This window comes from Oncorhynchus tshawytscha, linkage group LG05, assembly GCF_018296145.1.
Source record: "Oncorhynchus tshawytscha isolate Ot180627B linkage group LG05, Otsh_v2.0, whole genome shotgun sequence".
Classification (NCBI taxonomy): domain Eukaryota; kingdom Metazoa; phylum Chordata; class Actinopteri; order Salmoniformes; family Salmonidae; genus Oncorhynchus; species Oncorhynchus tshawytscha.
In genome coordinates, this window is record NC_056433.1 from 10640226 (window position 1) to 10659911 (window position 19686).

The 19686-nt window shown below is 40.5% G+C and overlaps 1 protein-coding gene across 1 annotated transcript; it reads right to left on the reverse strand.

Moving 5' to 3' along the window:
• Positions 1–5655: 5655 nt before the first annotated feature.
• On the reverse strand, positions 5656–13798 carry LOC112251687 (protein phosphatase 1 regulatory subunit 14B). Its single transcript, XM_024422642.2, has 4 exons — positions 13255–13798; positions 7091–7171; positions 6774–6806; positions 5656–5719 (listed from the first exon to the last, which is right to left on the reverse strand). Exons 1-4 carry the CDS (start codon positions 13441–13443, stop codon positions 5657–5659), a joined length of 366 nt encoding a protein of 121 aa, XP_024278410.1. The 5' UTR covers positions 13444–13798; the 3' UTR covers position 5656.
• Positions 13799–19686: the final 5888 nt, after the last annotated feature.

Sequence of the window (19686 nt, forward strand, 5' to 3'; positions counted from 1 at the left end):
AGATTATTCTGAGCCCCTGGGCACCGGCCAAAGGCCTGTGACATGACCAGGCAAAAGGGCTATTGGAGGAGCACCTTTTTCAAATGGAACAGTAATCTGAGCCACTCTGTCATGTTGTCAACAAGGCAGCATGGTGCATCGTCCAGAAACATCTCTTTTCAAAATAGTTGTCATTGGGAAGGCAGATTTTTACCAAAAGCAAACCCTTTTGCATGTGAAAACAAAGAAGCGTACCTCGTGCTTAATTACGTTACTTTTGTTTTAAGGCGACTTCCCGAGGGCTTTAAACCGGGCATCTGGCCCGAACGGTTCCAAAACTAATGCAATTAACTTTCGCCCTATGCAAAACACAATTACCCGGGCGCCTGAGCCAAATTAATTGAATCCCATCATGGCACCCGAGCCAGATTCATTGAATACCCTCATGGCACCCGAGCCAGATTCATCAAATACCCTCATGGCACCCGAGCCAGATTCATCGAATACCCTCATGGAACCCGAGCCAGATTCATCGAATACCCTTAATCTTTCTAGGTTCACACTATCCTTCTACTAAATAAATAAATTAAATACAGTAGGGAAAGAGGTAGTTGTTTGGGCTAAATTATAGGTGGGATATGTACAGGTGCAGTAATCTGTGAGCTGCTCTGACAGTTGGTGCTTAAAGCTAGTGAGGAGAGATATTCTAAACTTCAGAAGCCAGCACACATTTCACTAATGATCCAGTACAGCCTGTAATACTGAACAAAAATATAAACGCAACATGCAACAATTTCAATGATTTTTCTGAGTTACAGTTCATATAAGGAAATCAGTCAATTGAAATCAGTTCATTAGGCCCTAATCTATGGATTTCACATGACTGGGCAGGGGTGCTGCCATGGGTGGTTCTGGCTCCCAAGTGGGTGGCCCAGCCAATCAGAATAAGTTTTTCCTCTAAAAAGGACTTTATTACTTACAGAAATAATCCTCCGTTTCATCAGCTGTCCAGTTGGCTCGTCTCAGACTATCCAACAGGTGAAGAAGCTGGATGTGGAGGTCCTGGGCTGGCGCGGTTACACGTAGTCTGCGGCTGTGAGGCCGGTTGGACGTACTGCCAAGTTCTCTAAAACTACATTGGAGGTGGCTTATGGTAGAGAAATTAAAATTTAATTATCTGGCAAATGCTCTGGTGGACATTCCTGCAGTCATCATGCCAATTGCACGATCCCTCAAAACTTAAGACGTTTGTGGCATTGTGTTGTGTCAAAAAACTGCACATTTTAGAGTGGCCTTTTACTGTCCCCAGCACAAGGTGCACCTGTGTAATGATCATGCTGTTTAATCAGCTTCTTGATATGCCACACCTGTCAGGTGGATGGATTATCTTGGCAAATAAGAAATGCTCACTTGCAGGGACAAAACAAATTTGTGCATACAATTTGAGAGAAATACGTTTTTTGTGCATCTGGAAACTTTCTGGGATCTTTTATTTCAGCACATAGGACCAACACTGTACATGATGTGTATATAGTTTTGTTCAATATATTTAAATATTTTAATATATATATAATATTTAAATATTATATATATATGAAGAAGTTTTTTAACTGACTGAAGGTAAAATATATATATATATATATATTTTACCTTCAGTCAGTTAAAAAACTTCTTCAGGGTGGGTGGGTCCCCTGTGGGACGGTTGAGCTAACGTAGGCTAATGTGATTAGGATAAGGATAAAAGTAACAAGTAAATTTCCCTGGACATAGACATATCTGATATTGCCAGATAGCTGAAATTCTTGTTAATCTAACTGCACTGTCCAATTTACAGTAGTTATTACAGTGAAATGATACCATGCCATTGTTTGAAGAGAGTGCACAGTTTTGAACATGAAAAGTTATTAATAAACAAATTAGGCACATTTGGGCAGTCATGACAAAATTTTGAACAGAAATGCGATGGTTCATTGGATCAATACAAAACTTTGCACATACACTGCTGCCATCTAGTGGCCAAAATCTAAATTGTAACTGGGCTGGAATAATACATTATGGCCTTTCTACATTATGGCCTTTAATTTCAAAGATGATGGTAAAAAAATATACTTGTTTTTTTATTTTTATTATCTTTTATCAGATCTAAATGTGTTATATTTTCCTACATTCCTTTCACATTTCCACAAACGTCAAAGTGTTTCCTGTACTAAGAATACCAAGAATATGCATATCCTTGCTTCAGGGACTGAGCTACAGGAAGTCAGATTTGGGTATGTAATTTTAGGTGAAAATTGAAAAAAAGGGGTGGATCCTTAAGAGGTTGTTAAGAACAAATTCTTATTTACAATGACAGCCTACTGGGGAACAGTGGGTTAACTGCCTTGTTCAGGGGCAGAACAACAGATTTTTACTTTGTCAGCTCAGGAATTTGATCCAGCAACCTTTTGGTTACTAGCCCAATGCTCTAACCACTAGGCTACCTGTCGGGAAAACACTTTATTTTTCTTTAATTTGACTGTTTTCCACCCAACAACCTTCAAAAAGGGTATTTGCCACCCCTTGTATCCAACTGCATCCATCTTTCCCTGAAGTGTAACTCCCGATCACTCCTCCATTGTTAGATAAGAGCCGATGAAATGTATCTGGCAAAGATAGACAGTCATGTACAGTAACTAGAGTAAGGAGAAAGATACAGTATGGTTAGGAGAAAAATACACTAAGAAGAACGATATTACACTCTTATCCAGTTAGGGAAACAGTCTATATAGGCTATATCATTTTGTGAAGGTATGCTCTTTACTGTCATATGATACAATATATAAAATGGTATATACTGTATGTGATATTATGTGATATTATAAAACACAAAAAAACAAGCTCATTTGTATCAGTTGGTGGTTGATGGTGGTCGTTGGCTAACTTGTAATCCCTGGATTACAATTGTCTGTCAACTGCTGTAAGGTGTCGAATTATGAGCCGGGCGATAAACCACATTCCCTTACGTTTTGTGTTCAGTGTAAATAGATTTTAAAAAGGGCAGTAGAAAAGAAGAAAAAAAAGAGTCAGAAAATTCAATATAATGTATAAACTAATTCAATGGTAAGAACATTTGGGAGTAGTTTTGAACCTGCCTCAAATTAAATAAATTACGTTTAATTAAATATTTGTATTGTCACAAACACTGGATAGGTGCAGTGAAATGTGTTGTTTAACAGGGTCAGCCATAGTAGTACAGCGTCCCTGGATCAATTTAAGGTTAAGTGCCTTGCTCAAGTACACAGACACATTTTTCACCTTGCCGGCTCGGATACTCGAACCAGCCACCTTTTGGTTACTGGCTTAACGCTCTGCTACCTTCTGCCCTGAAGAATGTCAAAACTCTGATATGCTTCCACTGATTTATTGAAATTCACAAAGAGAAAAAGTTTCGATCCCCCCCATTGGGATCCATAGCGGTTCCAAGGCTCGTCGACATTCTGTGATGGCTAACTGCCCTTTTATGGATTGAAGTGAATTTGTTTTAGGTGATATTTTCCAGAATATCATAGGTAACATCACAGTACACATATTTTCTATTGGAGATCACATTTGAAATTCTGATGTAACAGTTAATGAGAGCACTGCCTCTTTTAAAACAATACTTTAAGCTAAACAAAAATATTACTAACCATATTTACAGTACTGTCATGACATTGGCCTGGGGGATAGGTTTATGACAGTCCCCCCTTTTTCCTCTCTCTACCCTACTGAGGTTACATTTGCAAAACCCTTGGTTAACATAGAGATTCTGGGAACGTCAGAAGGTGGGGGGAAATTAACTATATTCTTGTCATCCGACCAATGGAACATATGCGGTGGTACTTAATGAATATGATGTCAGTTCGGTTGTCATTTGAGATATTCTCATCAATGATAAGATGACAAACTCTACATTGGAAAGACTACACATCAGAGTTATCGGATTCACATGGAATTGTTGTTCAATTTAAATGTTTGAATATGAAATTATTTGTGATGGGATGAAATGTGATTTTAGCTTCAAAAATGTGAGATGTGGCTTTACATAAGATAGGGCTGCTCACTCAGTGGCCCGCCCACGTGAAGAGACAGAGGTTGTAAACTATGAAACACCCCTTTTCTCCCTTCCCATATAAAGCCTTGACGACAACATAACTTTCTGTTCTGATGATGGTCCTATGTCAGAATGGTTCAGATAATAACTACAGAACGAAGCCAACATCAGCGTGAGCTTTGGTTACGAATGGTATGAACTTTAAACTCTTATTCACTACAGAAGTGATACCTCCTAGCCGTTGAGTTAGCAACAGCTGCTGCAAACGAGGGTTAGGAAGGAACAGACAGAGTATCCCATCTATCACACAACGAGGTTACTACAACTTATCCAATTGACCACCAGAGATATTCTTCAAAGGATAGAGGACTCGGTTTGGCAACACGCTCTTCCATCTACCACCAACCTACTGAAGCGCAGCTCAGAGTAAATATTTATTGCATTTTCCTTTTCCAAATGGGTGGTAATTTAGAATGCATAAGATACTGTATTTACGATAGCACAGCTTCTTCCCTTTGTTCCTCAGTCTTCCGGCTCTTTCGCTCAAACCCAGCCCTTTTCCTTTGTGTAACAAGCTGTCATATCTGTTCCGACCGCTAGGGACGTTTTCCTTTATGACGTAATTTGTAATCAAGTTATGATTAATTGTGTGTATGTGTAATTTTGTGTGATTAGTTAGGTATTTAGTAAATAAATAATTAAACCCAATTTTGTATTGCTGATTCAAATTGTTAGCCAGGGTTCGTGCAGATAACTAAGAATCTACAACTTTCAGATGAGACTGAATTAAGGTGATGATTAATGTTGACTGCTATTGATGTAAAATATTACTAGGTCTTTAAGAGTTTATTCGGAAGATAACAGCTCTATAAATATTCTTTTGTGGTGCCTGACTCTCTAGTTAATTACATTTACATGATTACCTCAATCAGGTGATATTAATATAGAATAGCATGTCATATTACTTAATCCGGCATAGCCAAAGACACAACAGTACATTCTTGGGCTAGTCATAGCAGGGGATTCATCAGAGAAAACATTTCATAAAAAAAGTAAGAAAAAAGAATGTCAAAATAACAATAAGCTGTGATCTGATTATTCAAAATGCCAGAAGTGTCCATTAACACCGAGCAACAAACCAGGCCATGGTGAATTGGTGAACCATTCTGTAACATAACAGTGGAAAAACATTGACATAAACGATAGACTGGACAATCCATCAACACTAGACTGGATCTCTCATTCTACTTCAGAGGCAACTGATACCAAGAGGTGTTTCAATCTAGTAGGACATCTCTATGCTATATTACGTCATATTTAAACTCAGTTTTACACAGATGCCCCATTGGAAGACCCACCAGGCTTATGGTGAGTAAGACATATATGGTATCAAATGGTCCTAATAATATAAGGCCAGGACGGACTGGCCATGGGGACCCTCTTTGACAAGTGCCGCCAACCACTAATATAGACACTGATAGTGCAGATTGTGGATACATAAGGATATATCTAGATACATGAGGACTGTCACTGTACACACATCCACAGCTACAGGTGAGAGAGAATGGTGTCTCATTTCACATGGTCTCCGGCTCCAACTTTTGTTCATTTTTTCAGGGACATCTTGCGAAGTCCCTTCATACGATACAGCAAGCCGTCGATGAAGTCCTGTCAGGAAACAGTAGAGAAGATGTGAGCGAGAGGTGGTTATTCTATTTACAGGTTAACCAGTCAATACGTGCATGCACAGCACAGTTTTAGGTGTGTTTATGGAAACTTAGTGGAAGTATATCTCACATGTTGTGGTTGTAAGAGTCATTTTGATAGGGTGTATGTTTGGGTTTGTTTTGAGCTCTCACTTCTCACCACTAGAGAGCAGTCTCACTGGGGTAAGGGGTTGTGTGGTGGGGTTTAGGTCCTGGGGTCGTCTGTATGAGGGCCCAGGTAAACAAGTAGCAGTCACGCATGGGTCAACGGAAGATTCACCGTTTTTTACCGCACAAGATAATAATCGATCATTTAGGGGCTGCTTATATTTGTCCTGTTACACACTTGTACAAGCGTCAGTGTGTCATCGAAATGTGTTTCTTTCATATCCCAACTCTCCCTGAGACACCCACAGGGAGTGGGGTCAGGGCCAGTGTGACCATTGTCCAGCGCCCCTGGAGCAGTTGGGTTTTCACCTTGTCGGCTCTGGAATTCAAACCACCAACCTTTAGGTTGCTGGTCCAACGCTCTAACCTCGAGGCTATCTGCCTCCCGTTAGAAAGATTGCCTGTATCATTGGATTATTCATTAAATGGTGCCTCACCCATCATTAGCGTGTCAATAACAGTTTCCACATCCTTCATGAATCAAGTAGCTAACTTTGAAATAGCCAATACCGTGGTAGTTACTATGTCAGGCTTTTCCTTTCTCTCAGCTGAATGTGCATGGGGCTCAGAGTGAAGCCGTTTAGGGGTGGATGGCTCATAAAATGACTGGAATGGAGTCTAATGGCTATGAATGGAGTCTAATGGCTATGAATGGAGTCTAATGGCTATGAATGGAGTCTAATGGCTATGAATGGAGTGTAATGGAATAGTTTCAAACACGTGTTTGATACTATTCCATTCAGGACATTATTATGAGCCGTCCTCCCATCAGCAGCCTCCATTGCTAACTACATTATCAAATTCAAAGGGCCTTGCCTCTCAATGCAATTTGTTTGGTGCTTCCTCACCTCTTTGGGCTTGTCACAGTCTTGAAGAAGGTCCTGTAGAAATAGAAATGGGAAACCATGAACCCTTTCACTCTGACTCTTTATTAAAAAAAGACAAGGTGTTTTTGACAGATTTAGAACAGGGTTGAAATAGCTTTAGTTCTCGTTTAAATAGTTTGAGCGTTTGGTTGAGCCTGTCAATGCCAGATGGGCTGAGTTTTGCACTTTGGGGACTGTTCCAATGCCAGCCAAATTCAATTAAGCACAGCTACAGTATTTGCAGGAAGATGAATAGTATTTGTACCCAGGTCTGAATAGACCAAGGATTTTGAGCTCACATGTAGCTTTGCTCTTTGTTCTGCGTCTGATAGATCCAGCAACTCATCCATGTCAATTTCTAACTCTGGAATATCCTCCTCCTGAAAGAAAGGCAAAACACAAACAAAGAGAGAACTGGAATAAAACAAGAACCCAAATGTCAACAAGAAAGCTTTCCATTTATTCTGATAATACATTTAACCAATGAAAAAAAGGCTATTCTGAGTCTGAATGTCCTCTCTGTCAACTGTACGCTAATGTATTTCTTCATCCAGAATATACATTCTGAGAAAGGGCATCCGTTGCTTTCTCACTCAACCATTTTCATGAACCTGATTGTTGATGGATGACACACACACAACGATCACTGTGAAATGAACAAAGCAAATAAAAACATTCCCTTTTTTTCCCCTCCTTTTTTTGTTGTTGGTTGCCAGCAGATTTCCATGTTGATAGGAAGTGATAGCATTTTTGTGACCCACACAGTCACGCACAGATAATAGTTCAGACACTTAGTCTTTTGTGTTGACGGCCAACAAGCACAACATTCCCTGGCATACACTGGGCTTTGGTGGACCACAGTTGTCCCACTAATCATGCAGCCACAGCTACCAAAGAGCCAATGACATACTTTAAAAGTAAACAACCACAAAAAAGAGAACATATTGTGTACCTATAACTCTACAATTCCCATTCACACTGTTCTTCCATTTTAATATCAATGAACTATCGCAAACTTCTGACATGTGGATGGTAGATCTCCAGGAAGAGGTTTAGGCATAGAGAGGGCAAATAGATCATAAGATTTACCCAGAGAACACTTTCCCTTGCAAATTAGCTTCCATTGAAATGATCCTTAGTTTTCAACGATCATTTCATGAGTATGTTGGCCTATACTAGTAAATCTGTTCCCTATTGTACCTACAATTTGTCTAATGAGACAAAATGGCTGCCGATCCTGACAGTAGAAGATGGGAAATGACTGTTGACATCATTAATGAGTGGGGAAACAGCCAGGAAAACAAAACACAAGTGCACCTAATGTTCCCTGCACACTTACGCAAAGACAAAAAGGTTCTTATTCTACGCAGCATCATTTTTTGGTCTAATTAATGCATGAAGATCATTTGTCATTTGTGTTGAGATGTTGCTTTTCAACAGCATTAGGGAGGATAATGGAGAAAATGGGTTGGACACTGAAATGGTTTTCAAGAACCGCAATCATGAGTACAGTGCATACATTTTTCAAACCTCAAAATGACTTTGCAAATTATTTAGAGCTGCATTTCAACTGACAAACAGGCTAATTATGAAGCTCTTAATTTACAGTTGTCATCTCCTGCATTATGGTACCTTTTGGTTGTACCATTCCAGAACAGGAAATTGTGGGCAAGAAGGAAGTTTGGCCTTGCCCTGTTTGTTTTCTGTTAGGTTGAGATAACACAGGGATGCTTTCCAAAACACATTCTAGCTTATTGTAGTGACATTTTTTTATCAACTTTAACTTCCTTTATTTTTTCTCTTGGTTAGTTCCACTAACTGAGAAGGCATCAAGGAGCAAACACATTCTGCCCAATAGAAAATATAGTTATAGACCAATGAGGGTAGTAAGCTACAGAGGATAGTGCTTCAATCAATCAGAGGGTAGTACTTCCTGCCATCCAGGACCTGTCTACTTCTTCCATTTAAGAATGATGGAGGCCACTGTGTCCTTGGGGACCTTCAATGCAGCAGAATTTTTTTGACACCGTTCCCCAGATCTGTGGCTCGAATTCCTTCGAACTCGTGGCTTGGTTTTTGCTCTGACATGCACTGTCAACTGTGGGACCTTATATAGACAGGTGTGCCTTTCCAAATAATTTCTAAATCAGTTGAATTTACCGCAGGTGGACTCCAATCAAGTTGTAGAAACATCTCAAGAATGATCAATGGAAACAGGATACACATGAGTTCAATTTCGAGTCTCATAGCAAAGGGTCTGAATCCTTTTTTAAATAATGTATCTGTTTTTCAATTTTAATAAATTTGCAAAAATGTCTAAAAACCAGGTTTTGCTTTGTCATTAGGTATTGTGTGTAGATTGATGAGGATTTTACAAAATGTGGAAAAAGTGAAGGGGGACGGAATAATTTCCAAATGCACTGTACATATTACCTCAAATACCTCGACTAACATCTATCCCCGCACATTGACTCGGTACCCCCTGTATATAGCTTCGTTGTTGTTATTTTATTGTGTACCTTTTTTAAAAAATAAATAAAACTTTGGTTTATTATTATTTCTACTTTTTTTGTAAATATATTCTTACTTTAAAAAAAATGGTTGGTTAAGTGATTGTAAGGAAGCATTTCGCAATAAGGTCTACACCGCATGTGACAAATAATGTTTGATTTGATGAATGGGTGTACTTTTTGTCCCCTTTGGAACTGGAACTAAATGCAGTCCCTCTGGCTCATCTAAATCTACAAGACAGCCTATTCCGCTGACACGGCAGCCTTTAGCATCACAACTCTGGAAAGCCAGAACAAGCTTGTCAGCAACAGTCAGACTCTTAGAAGTAATGATCATAAAACGAGGACAAGGAAAATCATTAGGCTATAAAGCTAGATAAGGCTAACCCTGCGAGCTAAATGGGCCATTATCCCTTAAATGCAATACATTAGCTAATGTTTTGTATTGTATGACTTTGGAGCTTTAAAAGTTATGTTCACCCCTCCTGTGGTAAACTTCAGATGTAGGATCTTATTTTGAGCCAATTTGTTAGAGCAGGAAAATAATCGTGCAGCAACAGGAAATGTGAATTATAATGTGGATTATAATTTTGGGACATTTTTGTAGGGGTTGATACATTTTTCATTAGGGCAAATCAAGTCAAATTTCTAAGTGAAAATGCCAAAGTTAGAAACATCTCTAAAACTCAAATACACTACAAGATTGCAAGTCCTGATTGGCAGGAACATTCTCAGCAACACAAGAGTGATCAAATTAAGATCCTACATCTGTAGTTGTCCATTAAACTCCATTCAAATCCACACAATGACACCTCTTTATAGGTATAGTACAGGGGTTCCAATTAAGGTATTTTGGCAGCTGATGCTTAAGGTTACGCTGTGGGGTATTTCGACACAGATGCCTAGGGTCATGTGTTGAATTATTGAAGGTTATTCCTTAATTCACGTGTGGTTGCAGGGGTAGACTTTATCGGTAGCTTGATATCTTTTTTTGCAATTTTTCTCTTTAAAAACACACATTGTATTACAAACCCTGTGGAATTTAACAACAGCTAGGACAAGTTTCATAGATTGTGTTTATGCGGCCAGTATGTACCATCCCTGCCTGCATTCAACACCATACACTCATCATCGGTACTCTATAATCTGAAACCAACTATTACTAAACCATTAAAGCTCAGGTTCTATAATTTAGGGGGAAATTAGTTTAGGTATTGGGAAGCCAATGTCATTCACCGTGTGAAGCTAAGAGAAGTTAAGCACAAATAGCTGAGAAATTAAGCTGATCCCCAGAATATTAATCAAGTCAAGAATCTTTGAGCAAGAAATGTTCAGTGCCTTTATCTACACTGTGGGCAAACATGTTAAATCTTAGTAGGCTAACTGATGAAGGTAATCGCTTACCTGCCGTAGCATGCAGAGAGGATTTTCTCTGCAGGGGGAAGTCAATAAGTCAGCCATTTTGTTTTTTGGAATGAACCCCACACACAAAAAAAGAATGTGACCTCTGACCTGTGTGTTAGTGGAAGCTTAAACCACCTTTGTGGCATACTGGAGGGTAATGGATATGTTTCTGCTTCTACAATGTTTTCCTTTTAGTTTAGTGAATATTAATAAAGTCCAGATTACTTTCGTTTTTCCCCGTAGCAAACCACTTCAGACCTTCCTTGTATCACTTGGCAAGCTCCTTTACTCAATTCCTACTTTCTTTCCACTGGCATAAATCAAATAGAACACACGTACTGACTGCTACTTGGGAAAATGCTACAGTATTTACTCATTGAGTAAAAAGTAGATTGTTATTGTCTTTTGATCTTTCCATCCTTTCTCAATCATGTATGAACTATTTCTAACCTCAGTGTCTTGGAAAATAATAATGCTATCTGATCATTTATCATGAATGCAGTGAGGGTCCAATCCCTCAGATCTGGCTAGGTCATCCTGGAGAATGTCAAGATTAAATGGCTTTGTCTTGATTTGAACCCACAACACAGTCTGCTGTACACTACTTTGGTATTTCCATTAATATAGGAACAAAGAAACAACTATTCAGAGACAACAATGAGTGCCTGCCAGGGACGAAATATCAAGGAAACTTTCGAGAAAATTAACAATATTCTTTTGAAGGAATATGATAATAAGCTGGTGGTGGTTTCCCAGGCCAGTTCACTGTACTTCTCCACCCATACAAATGTGAGGCTTTACACTGTGAAAGCAGCTTCAGTTTTAATAATCAACTTTTATCTTTCAATCAGAGCTACTGGACATGGTGTTAGTACTAAAGTTGCAAATGTAAGATGTATTTCATTGATTCTATTATTGATTATGTAAAATATTTTTGGCCACCACTGTACTATACAGAACATTGTATAGCAGCATACCACCCTGCATCCCACTGCTGGCTTGCTTCTGAAGCTAAGCAGGGTTAGTCCTTGGATGGGACACCAGATGCTGCTTGAAGTGGTGTTGAAGGGCCAGTAGGAAGCACTCTTTCCTCAGGTCTAAAAAAATATCCCAATATCCCAGGGCAGTGATTGGGGACGCTGCCCTGTGTAGGGTGCCGTCTTTCGGATGGGACGTTAAACGGGTGTCCTGACTCTCTGAGGTCATTAAAGATCCCATGGTACTTATTGTAAGAGTAGGGGTGTTGACCCTGGTGTCCTGGCTAAATTCCCAAGCTGTCACCTAATCATCCCCAGCTTACAATTGGCTCATTCCTCTCCCCTGTAACTATTCCCCAGGTCGTTGCTGTAAATTCTCAGTCAACTTACCTGGTTAAATAAAATTGTTTCAGGCCAACTTTTATTATGGACTTTCTTACAATGGGGGCAAAGGGGACATTGGATGGGGGCAAAGGGGACATTGGATGGGGGCCAGCACACCGACTCTATTGTCACCCACGCTGCTGGTCATATGACGCCTTAGTTGAACCCTGACTAGGCCCCTTTCTCTCTCAAACACTGGGTTCTTTAACCACCAGTTATTTACTTCCATATAGGCTTCACTGGCTAAGGGACAACTGTGTCCCAAGGTCATGTGAAAAAAGACAGCGTTCCTGACAATGACCTCCAGGAGGGCAAAGTAGAAATAATAGAATTCTAGAGAACTTTAGCTACAGTACTTCACTTACAGTACATGTGATTTTAGACTATTTATAACGGAAGTTGGTTTAATGGGTCACATAATATAAATATGTGTATACTGATATGTGTTAATCAAATCAAATCAAAATTATCCTAATGTTAGGATTGATGGAGGATAAACTGATCCTGGATATGTTTCCACAGGCATCTACAGTATCTTGTATCATCTATATATCTTCTATATATGGTCTATCTATCATCTATCTATCGTCTATCTATCGACTATCTTCTATCTCCCAAAACAAAAGGTTTACGGTTCACTGACAAGGAGCCAAAACTGGAGCCCAAATTTTAGAGTGGTTTCCATTGCATTTCCTAGGGGCCCGGTAATCAAATTGCCACAGCTGAGGTTATAATTGGACCGAGCTCCCTCTGGTTCCGGGACTAATTATTTGAGTCAATCAAGTCTTCATACTTAGCCTCACCCAGCCTCATTCAGGTTCCCAATTCAGTTTGTCTGCTCTGGAAACGCACAGAGAAATATCCCAAGATAGCTAGATTCTGTCACAACATGAAATAACCAAAGTACTGAACTTTATCTCCTTCTCTCTATCCTCTCTAACAAGGGAGCACTATCCCCTCTTCCCTCACCTCTCCTAAACTCTGTTTCTCCCCTTCTCTAGCAGGCGACTGTTGCTATGGGAGCTCCCTTGTCTAAACTAAAGCTTGCTTACTTTACCATTATATTTACATCATGCCCTAATAAGATACTGGTCCAGGACTAGTTTTTGATATATTACACCACAATGGTGAAGATCAACACTGGTGTAAAAGGAGCTGACCTTAAATCAGAAGATAGCTTAAACTCACCTCGCAGTCGAACAGGAGATGCAGCTGCCCGTCAATCCACTCCTCGATGTCCAGCCTCTTTTGCAGGTCCTTGCGGTTGTACTTGACCGTGAGTTTTCCCAGTCTGCGTTGAGGAGGCTCCTCTTCCGCCTTCTCCTCACCTGGGGTTTGGAACAAGACCCTGTGCTGGGGACCCGGTTGGGTGGACATGCCTCTGTCTGTCTGTCTGCCTGCCTGTGTCTGTCTGTCTGTCTGTCTGTCTGTCTGTCTGTCTGTCTGTCTGTCTGTCTGTCTGTCTGTCTGTCTGTCTGTCTGTCTGTCTGTCTGTCTGTCTGTCTGTCTGTCTGTCTGTCTGTCTGTAATGATGTCTGTCTGTCTGTCTGTCTGCACTGCTGTCCGTCTGTCTGCACTGCTGTCTGTCTGGCTTTCTCTTATGCTCTCTCATCTGTGTATTCCTACTTCCAAACCCCCTCTGTATCTCTCTCTATCTCTATGGCCTCCTCTCTTTCTCCCTCTGCCCTGCTTTCCCTTCTCACTGTCATTTCCTCCTACTTTCTCCGGGGCTCCCTCTTTGACTCCACCCTTCCCCCCTCTCTCCCTCTCTCTCTCGCTCTCTCTCTCGCTCTCTCTCTCTCTCCACTCTCCCCTCTCAGTCTCCTCCTCCTTTGCCTTGCGTGCCCTCTTCTTCTTTAATTTCCTATCCTCTTCCTCGCTCCTCTTACACTCTTCCTCTTCGTCTCCCATCTTCCTCTCTCCTCTCTTTATTCCTGTCGATTTACTTTTTTATTTTCTGCCTCTGTCTGACTGTCTCTCACCTTTGCTCTGTACATGGTAAGAGTGCAAATGCTTTCCTTTCCTTTTTGTGTGTGTGTTTGTGTGTGTGTTTGTGTGTGTGTTTGTGTGTGTGTTTGTGTGTGTGTGTGTATGTGTGTGTGTCAAAGCCACAACACGAGGTGATTTTGACAGATGGCTTGCTGCCCTTATTTCGAAAATACATTTAAAAATATACAGTATTGCAGAGTACTTTTTGCAAGTCATCTATCTGCTTGAGAAAGAAAACATTTGCATTGTAAATTATAATTTACCTTCCTTTTTCCATATCTTCACTGTGAATGGAATCCACGACTCTTTCCCCCACAGTGGAATTATTTGAAGGGGAAGGAGAACAACTGCAATGAAATGCAACAACAAATTCTGAACCCACATCAATGCATAACTGACCAAATAATGAAATACAAACATTGGAATGTTGAATTCCGTAGTGAGTGTGGAACATGTGAAAAACATATTGTTGTCTATCAATAATGACACGCTACCTGGGTCTGACAACTTGGATGGAAAATTACTGAGGATGATAGTGGATGATTTTGCCACTCTTATTTGCCATCTCTTTAATCTAAGCCTACAAGAAAGTGTGTGCCCTCAGGCCTGGAGGGAAGCAAAAGTCATTCCGCTACCCAAGGATAGCAAATCACCCTTTACTGGCTCAAACAATCGACCAATCAGCCTGTTACCAACCCTTAGTAAACTTTTGGAAAAAATTGTGTTTAGCCAGATCCAATGCCATTTCACAGTAAACAAATTAAAAACAGATTTTCAGCACGCATATACGGATGGGGATTCAACAAGTATGGACGGCACGTACACAAATGACTGATGATTGGCTGAGAGAAATGTATAATAAAACAATTGTGGTAGCTGTTTTGTTAGTGCAGCTTTTAACATTATCAATCAACTATCTGTTGCTGGAAAAACGTAAGTGTTACGGCTTTACATCCCCTGCCCTGCTATATTGTGAATTGAGAGGTACCAGTCTAACAGGACACAGAGGGTGTTCTTTTATGGAAGCCTCTCCAACATAAACCAGGTATAGTCAGGAATTCCCCAGGGCAGCTGTCTAGGCCCCTTACTTTTTTCAATCTTCACTAATGACCTGACACTGGCTCTGAGTAAAGGCTATGTGTCTATGTATGCTGATGACTCAACACTATATACGTCAGCTATCACAGCAAGTGAAATCACTGCATCATTTAACAAAGAGCTGCAGTCAGTTTCCGAATGGGTGGTAAGAAATAGGTTAGTCCTAAATATTCCCAAAACTACAAGCACTGCATTTGGGAAAATAAACCCTCAACTAAATCTTGTAATGATAAAGTTGAGGAGAATAAACTGCTAGGAGTAACCCTTGATTGTAAACTGTCATGGTCAAAACATATTAATGCAACAGCAGCTAAGATGGGGAGAGGTCTGTCCATAATAAAATATGTTCTGCCTTCTTTGTTGCACCTGAACTACTGTCCAGTTGATTGGTCAGGTGTCACAAAGAGGGACTTATGAAAATGTAAATTGGCACAGATGAGGGCAGTATGGCTGGCCCTTAAATGTACACGGAGCTGACATTAACAATATGCATGTCAATCTCTCCTGGCTCAAAGTAAAGGAGAGATTGACTTAATCCGTTCTTGTATTTGTGAGAGGTATTGACATGTTGAATGCACCGAGCTGTCTGTTTAAACTACTAGCACACAGCTCAGACACCCATGCACGCCCCACAAGACATGCCACAAGAGGTCTCTTTACAGTCCCCAAGTCCAGAACAGACTATGGGAGGCGCACAGTACTACATAGAGACATGACTACATGGAACTCTATTCCATATCAAGTATCTGATGCAAGCAGTAGAATCAGATTTTAAAAACTGATGAAAATACACCTTATGGAATAGCAGGGACTGTGAAGAGACACACACAAAGGCACACACACAACACACACACACACACACACACACACACACACACACACACACACACACACACACACACACACACACACACACACACACACACACACACACACACACACACAATAACATATGCTCTATACACACATACAAATTGATTTTGTATTGTAGATACAGTTGAAGTCTGAAGTTTACATACACCTTAGCCAAATACATTTAAATGCAGTTTTTCACAATTCCTGACATTTAATCCAAGTAAAAATTCCAGTTAGGATCACCACTTTATTTATAGAATGTGAAATATCAAAATAATAGTAGAGAGAATGATTTATTTCAGCTTTTATTTATTTCATCACATTCCCAGTGGGTCAGAAATTAAGACATTCAATTAGTATTTGGTAGCATTGCCTTTAAATTGTTTAACTTGGGTCAAAGGTTTTGGGTAGCGTTCCACAAGCTTCCCACAATAAGTTGGGTGAATTTTGGCCCGTTCCTCCTGCCAGAGCTGGTGTAACTGAGTCAGGTTTGTAAGACCTCCTTGCTCGCACAAGCTTTTTCAGTTCTGCCAACAAATGTTCTATAGGATTGAGGTCAGGGCTTTGTGATGACCACTCCAATGCCTTGACTTTGTTGTCCTTAAGCCATTTTGCCACAACTTTGGAAGTATGCTTGGGGTCATTGTCCATTTGGAAGACCCATTTGCGACCAAGCTTTAACTTCCGGACTGATGTCTTGAAATGTTGCTTCAATATTTCCACATAATTTTACTCCCTCATGATGCCATCTATTTTGTGAAGTGCACCAGTCCCTCCTGCAGCAAAGAACCCCCACAACATAATGCTGCCACCCCACAACATGATGCTGCCACCCCACAACATGATGCTGCCACCCCACAACATGATGCTGCCACCCCACAACATGATGCTGCCACCCCACAACATGATGCTGCCACCCCACAACATGATGCTGTCACCCCACAACATGATGCTGTCACCCCACAACATGATGCTGCCACCCCACAACATGATGCTGCCACCCCGTGCTTCATGGATGGGATGATATTCTTTGGCTTTCAAGCCTCCCCCTTTTTCCTCCAAACATAACAATGGTCACTATGGCCAAACAGTTCTATTTTTGTTTCATCAGACCAGAGGACATTTCTCCAAAAAGTATGATCTTTGTCCCCATGTGCAGTTGCAAACCGTAGTCTGTCTTTTTATGATGGTTCTGGAACAGTGGCTTCTAACTTGCAGAGCGGCCTTTCAGGTTATGTTGATATAGGACTCATTTTACTGTGGATATAGATACTTTTATACCTGTTTCCTCCAGCATCTTCACAAGGTCCTTTGCTGTTGTTCTGGGATTGATTTGCACTTTTTGCACCAAAGTACGTTCATCTCTAGGAGACAGAACGCGTCTCCTTCCTGAGCGGTATGACGGCTGTGTTGTCCCATGGTGTTTATACTACTATTCTACGTACTATTATACTGTTTGTACAGACGAGCGTGGTACCTTCAGGCGTTTGGAAATGGCTCCCAAGGATGAACCAGACCTGTGGAGGTCTACAATTATTTTTCTGAGGTCTTGGCTGATTTCTTTTGATTTTCCCATGATGTCAAATAAAGAGGCACGGATTGGCCTTGAAATACATTAGCCTTGAAATAGATAGACACCTCCAAATGACTCAAATTATGTCAATTAGCCTATCAGAAGGCTAACGACATAATTTTCTGGAATTTTCCAAGCTGTTTAATGGCATAGGCAACTTAGTGTATGTAAACTTCTGGCCCATTGGAATTGTGATGCAGTGAATTATAAGTGAAATAATCTGTCTGTAAACAATTGTTGGAAAAATTACTTGTGTCATGCACAAGGTAGATGTCCTAACCGTCTTGCCAAAACTATAAATTGTTTAACAAGAAATTTGTGGAGTAGTTGAAAAACACGTTTTAATGACTCCAAGCTAAGTGTATGTAAACTTCCGACTTCAACTGTATGTGGTTGTAGAGTAGTAGCCTGAGGGCACACACTTAATGTGTTGTGAAATGTGTTAAAATGTTATAACTGCCTTTTTGCTGGACCCCAGGAACAATAGCTTCTGCCTTGGCAGCAGCTAATGTGGATCCATAATAGACACAAATGCAAAAGCTCCTTTAGCTGCCAAATACATTAAATATCAACTGTTTAATTTACACAGTTTAAAAGTAGACTTAGTGATATGATGTAATCAATAGAGTTGGCCAACTTCCTGCTTACGGACATCATCAACAACAACAAAATTCCACAACCATTGGATCTTTACAAATGATGCCTTCCCTTGAAGCATGAATGCAGTAGGAGGAGACAATCGTAGTCGTGGCAGATTCAGATTAGAATTGTATTATTGTTGATTGTTCAGCCTGTTGGGCCTGGTCCCAGATCTATTTGTGCTATCATGTCAACTCAGTTTGTCACTCATTGTCATGCCAATGAGCGGACATGATAGCACAAACAGATCAGGGACTAGGCTAGTCACGTGCAGTGTTTGATGTTGTTACAACATGTTATATCTTTGTTATGAATAGGAACTACACTATCAACCTGAACATTTACGCTCTGACAAAAAAACATGGTTGACATGAACTAAGTGTAACTATGCAGGTATAGGTCTGACCTTTGACCTGTGTCCTTGTATATTGTGTCACAATGTGGGCTTTTGGGTGTATAACATGGCTCCCCCTTCTCTCTCTCTCTCTCTCTCTCTCTCTCTCTCTCTCTCTCTCTCTCTCTCTCTCTCTCTCATGTCAGGTTTTACATTGATCATAAATACCATGCAGTATTGAGGGAGAGATTCTACCTGTCACGACTCCCGCCGAAGGTGGCTCTCCTGCCTGTTCCGTGCGGCGCTCGGCGGTCTTCGTCACCGCCACCGATCCCTTTTCCCTTGTCTGTTGGTTTAGTCTTATTAGTTGCACCTGTTTGTTTTGTGTTTCTTGATTTCTGGTCTATGTAAGCCTGTTAGGCCCACTTGGGTTTGTGCGGGATTATTTTTGTGTTCACTGTCGGTTGTGGTTGTATTTTTTCTCCGGATCGTTTTGTCCTGTGTGTTTGGGCTGGTCAGTGTTTCTGCGCCCTGTGTTTGGCGTGACCGTTTTGTGCCCGGAGAAATTAAATCATCTATTATTGAACCCTCTGCTCTCTGCGCCTGACTCCTACCTTCCACGCCTAGTAACGCGTGACACTACCAGAACAAAGAGTTTCTCTTCGTTCAAAACTCCTAATCCCCAAAATGGGAGAACTAAACAATATTTATATTTTTGAGAGTATGGGAATGGTCCGTGGGACTTAAGGGACAGTTATGACGAGTGTGTTTCATTTGTGATCTCATGAAGGACAGGAAACACATATAACTGTATCTCTTAAAGTGTAGTTTTCCCAGCTGTCAGGTTTACATCTAAATATTGTGAAACATATGTGATTAAACATGCAACTATTTGTGAAAAGATGTAATGTTATGTTAACTTTCTAAATGAGAGTATGGATTTTCATATAAAGATCAACTAGTCAGTGGCCACACCCCCGTGAGCCCAGACATCACATTAGGCGTCATAGAACCACACTTTCTTCCCAAGAGTTTAAAACCCACTTCCTACAAAATATACATTAAGTCAGAGAACGCCAGGACAGAGTCCCCACGTTGGAATGGCTACAATTGAGACCATTAGACCATACAG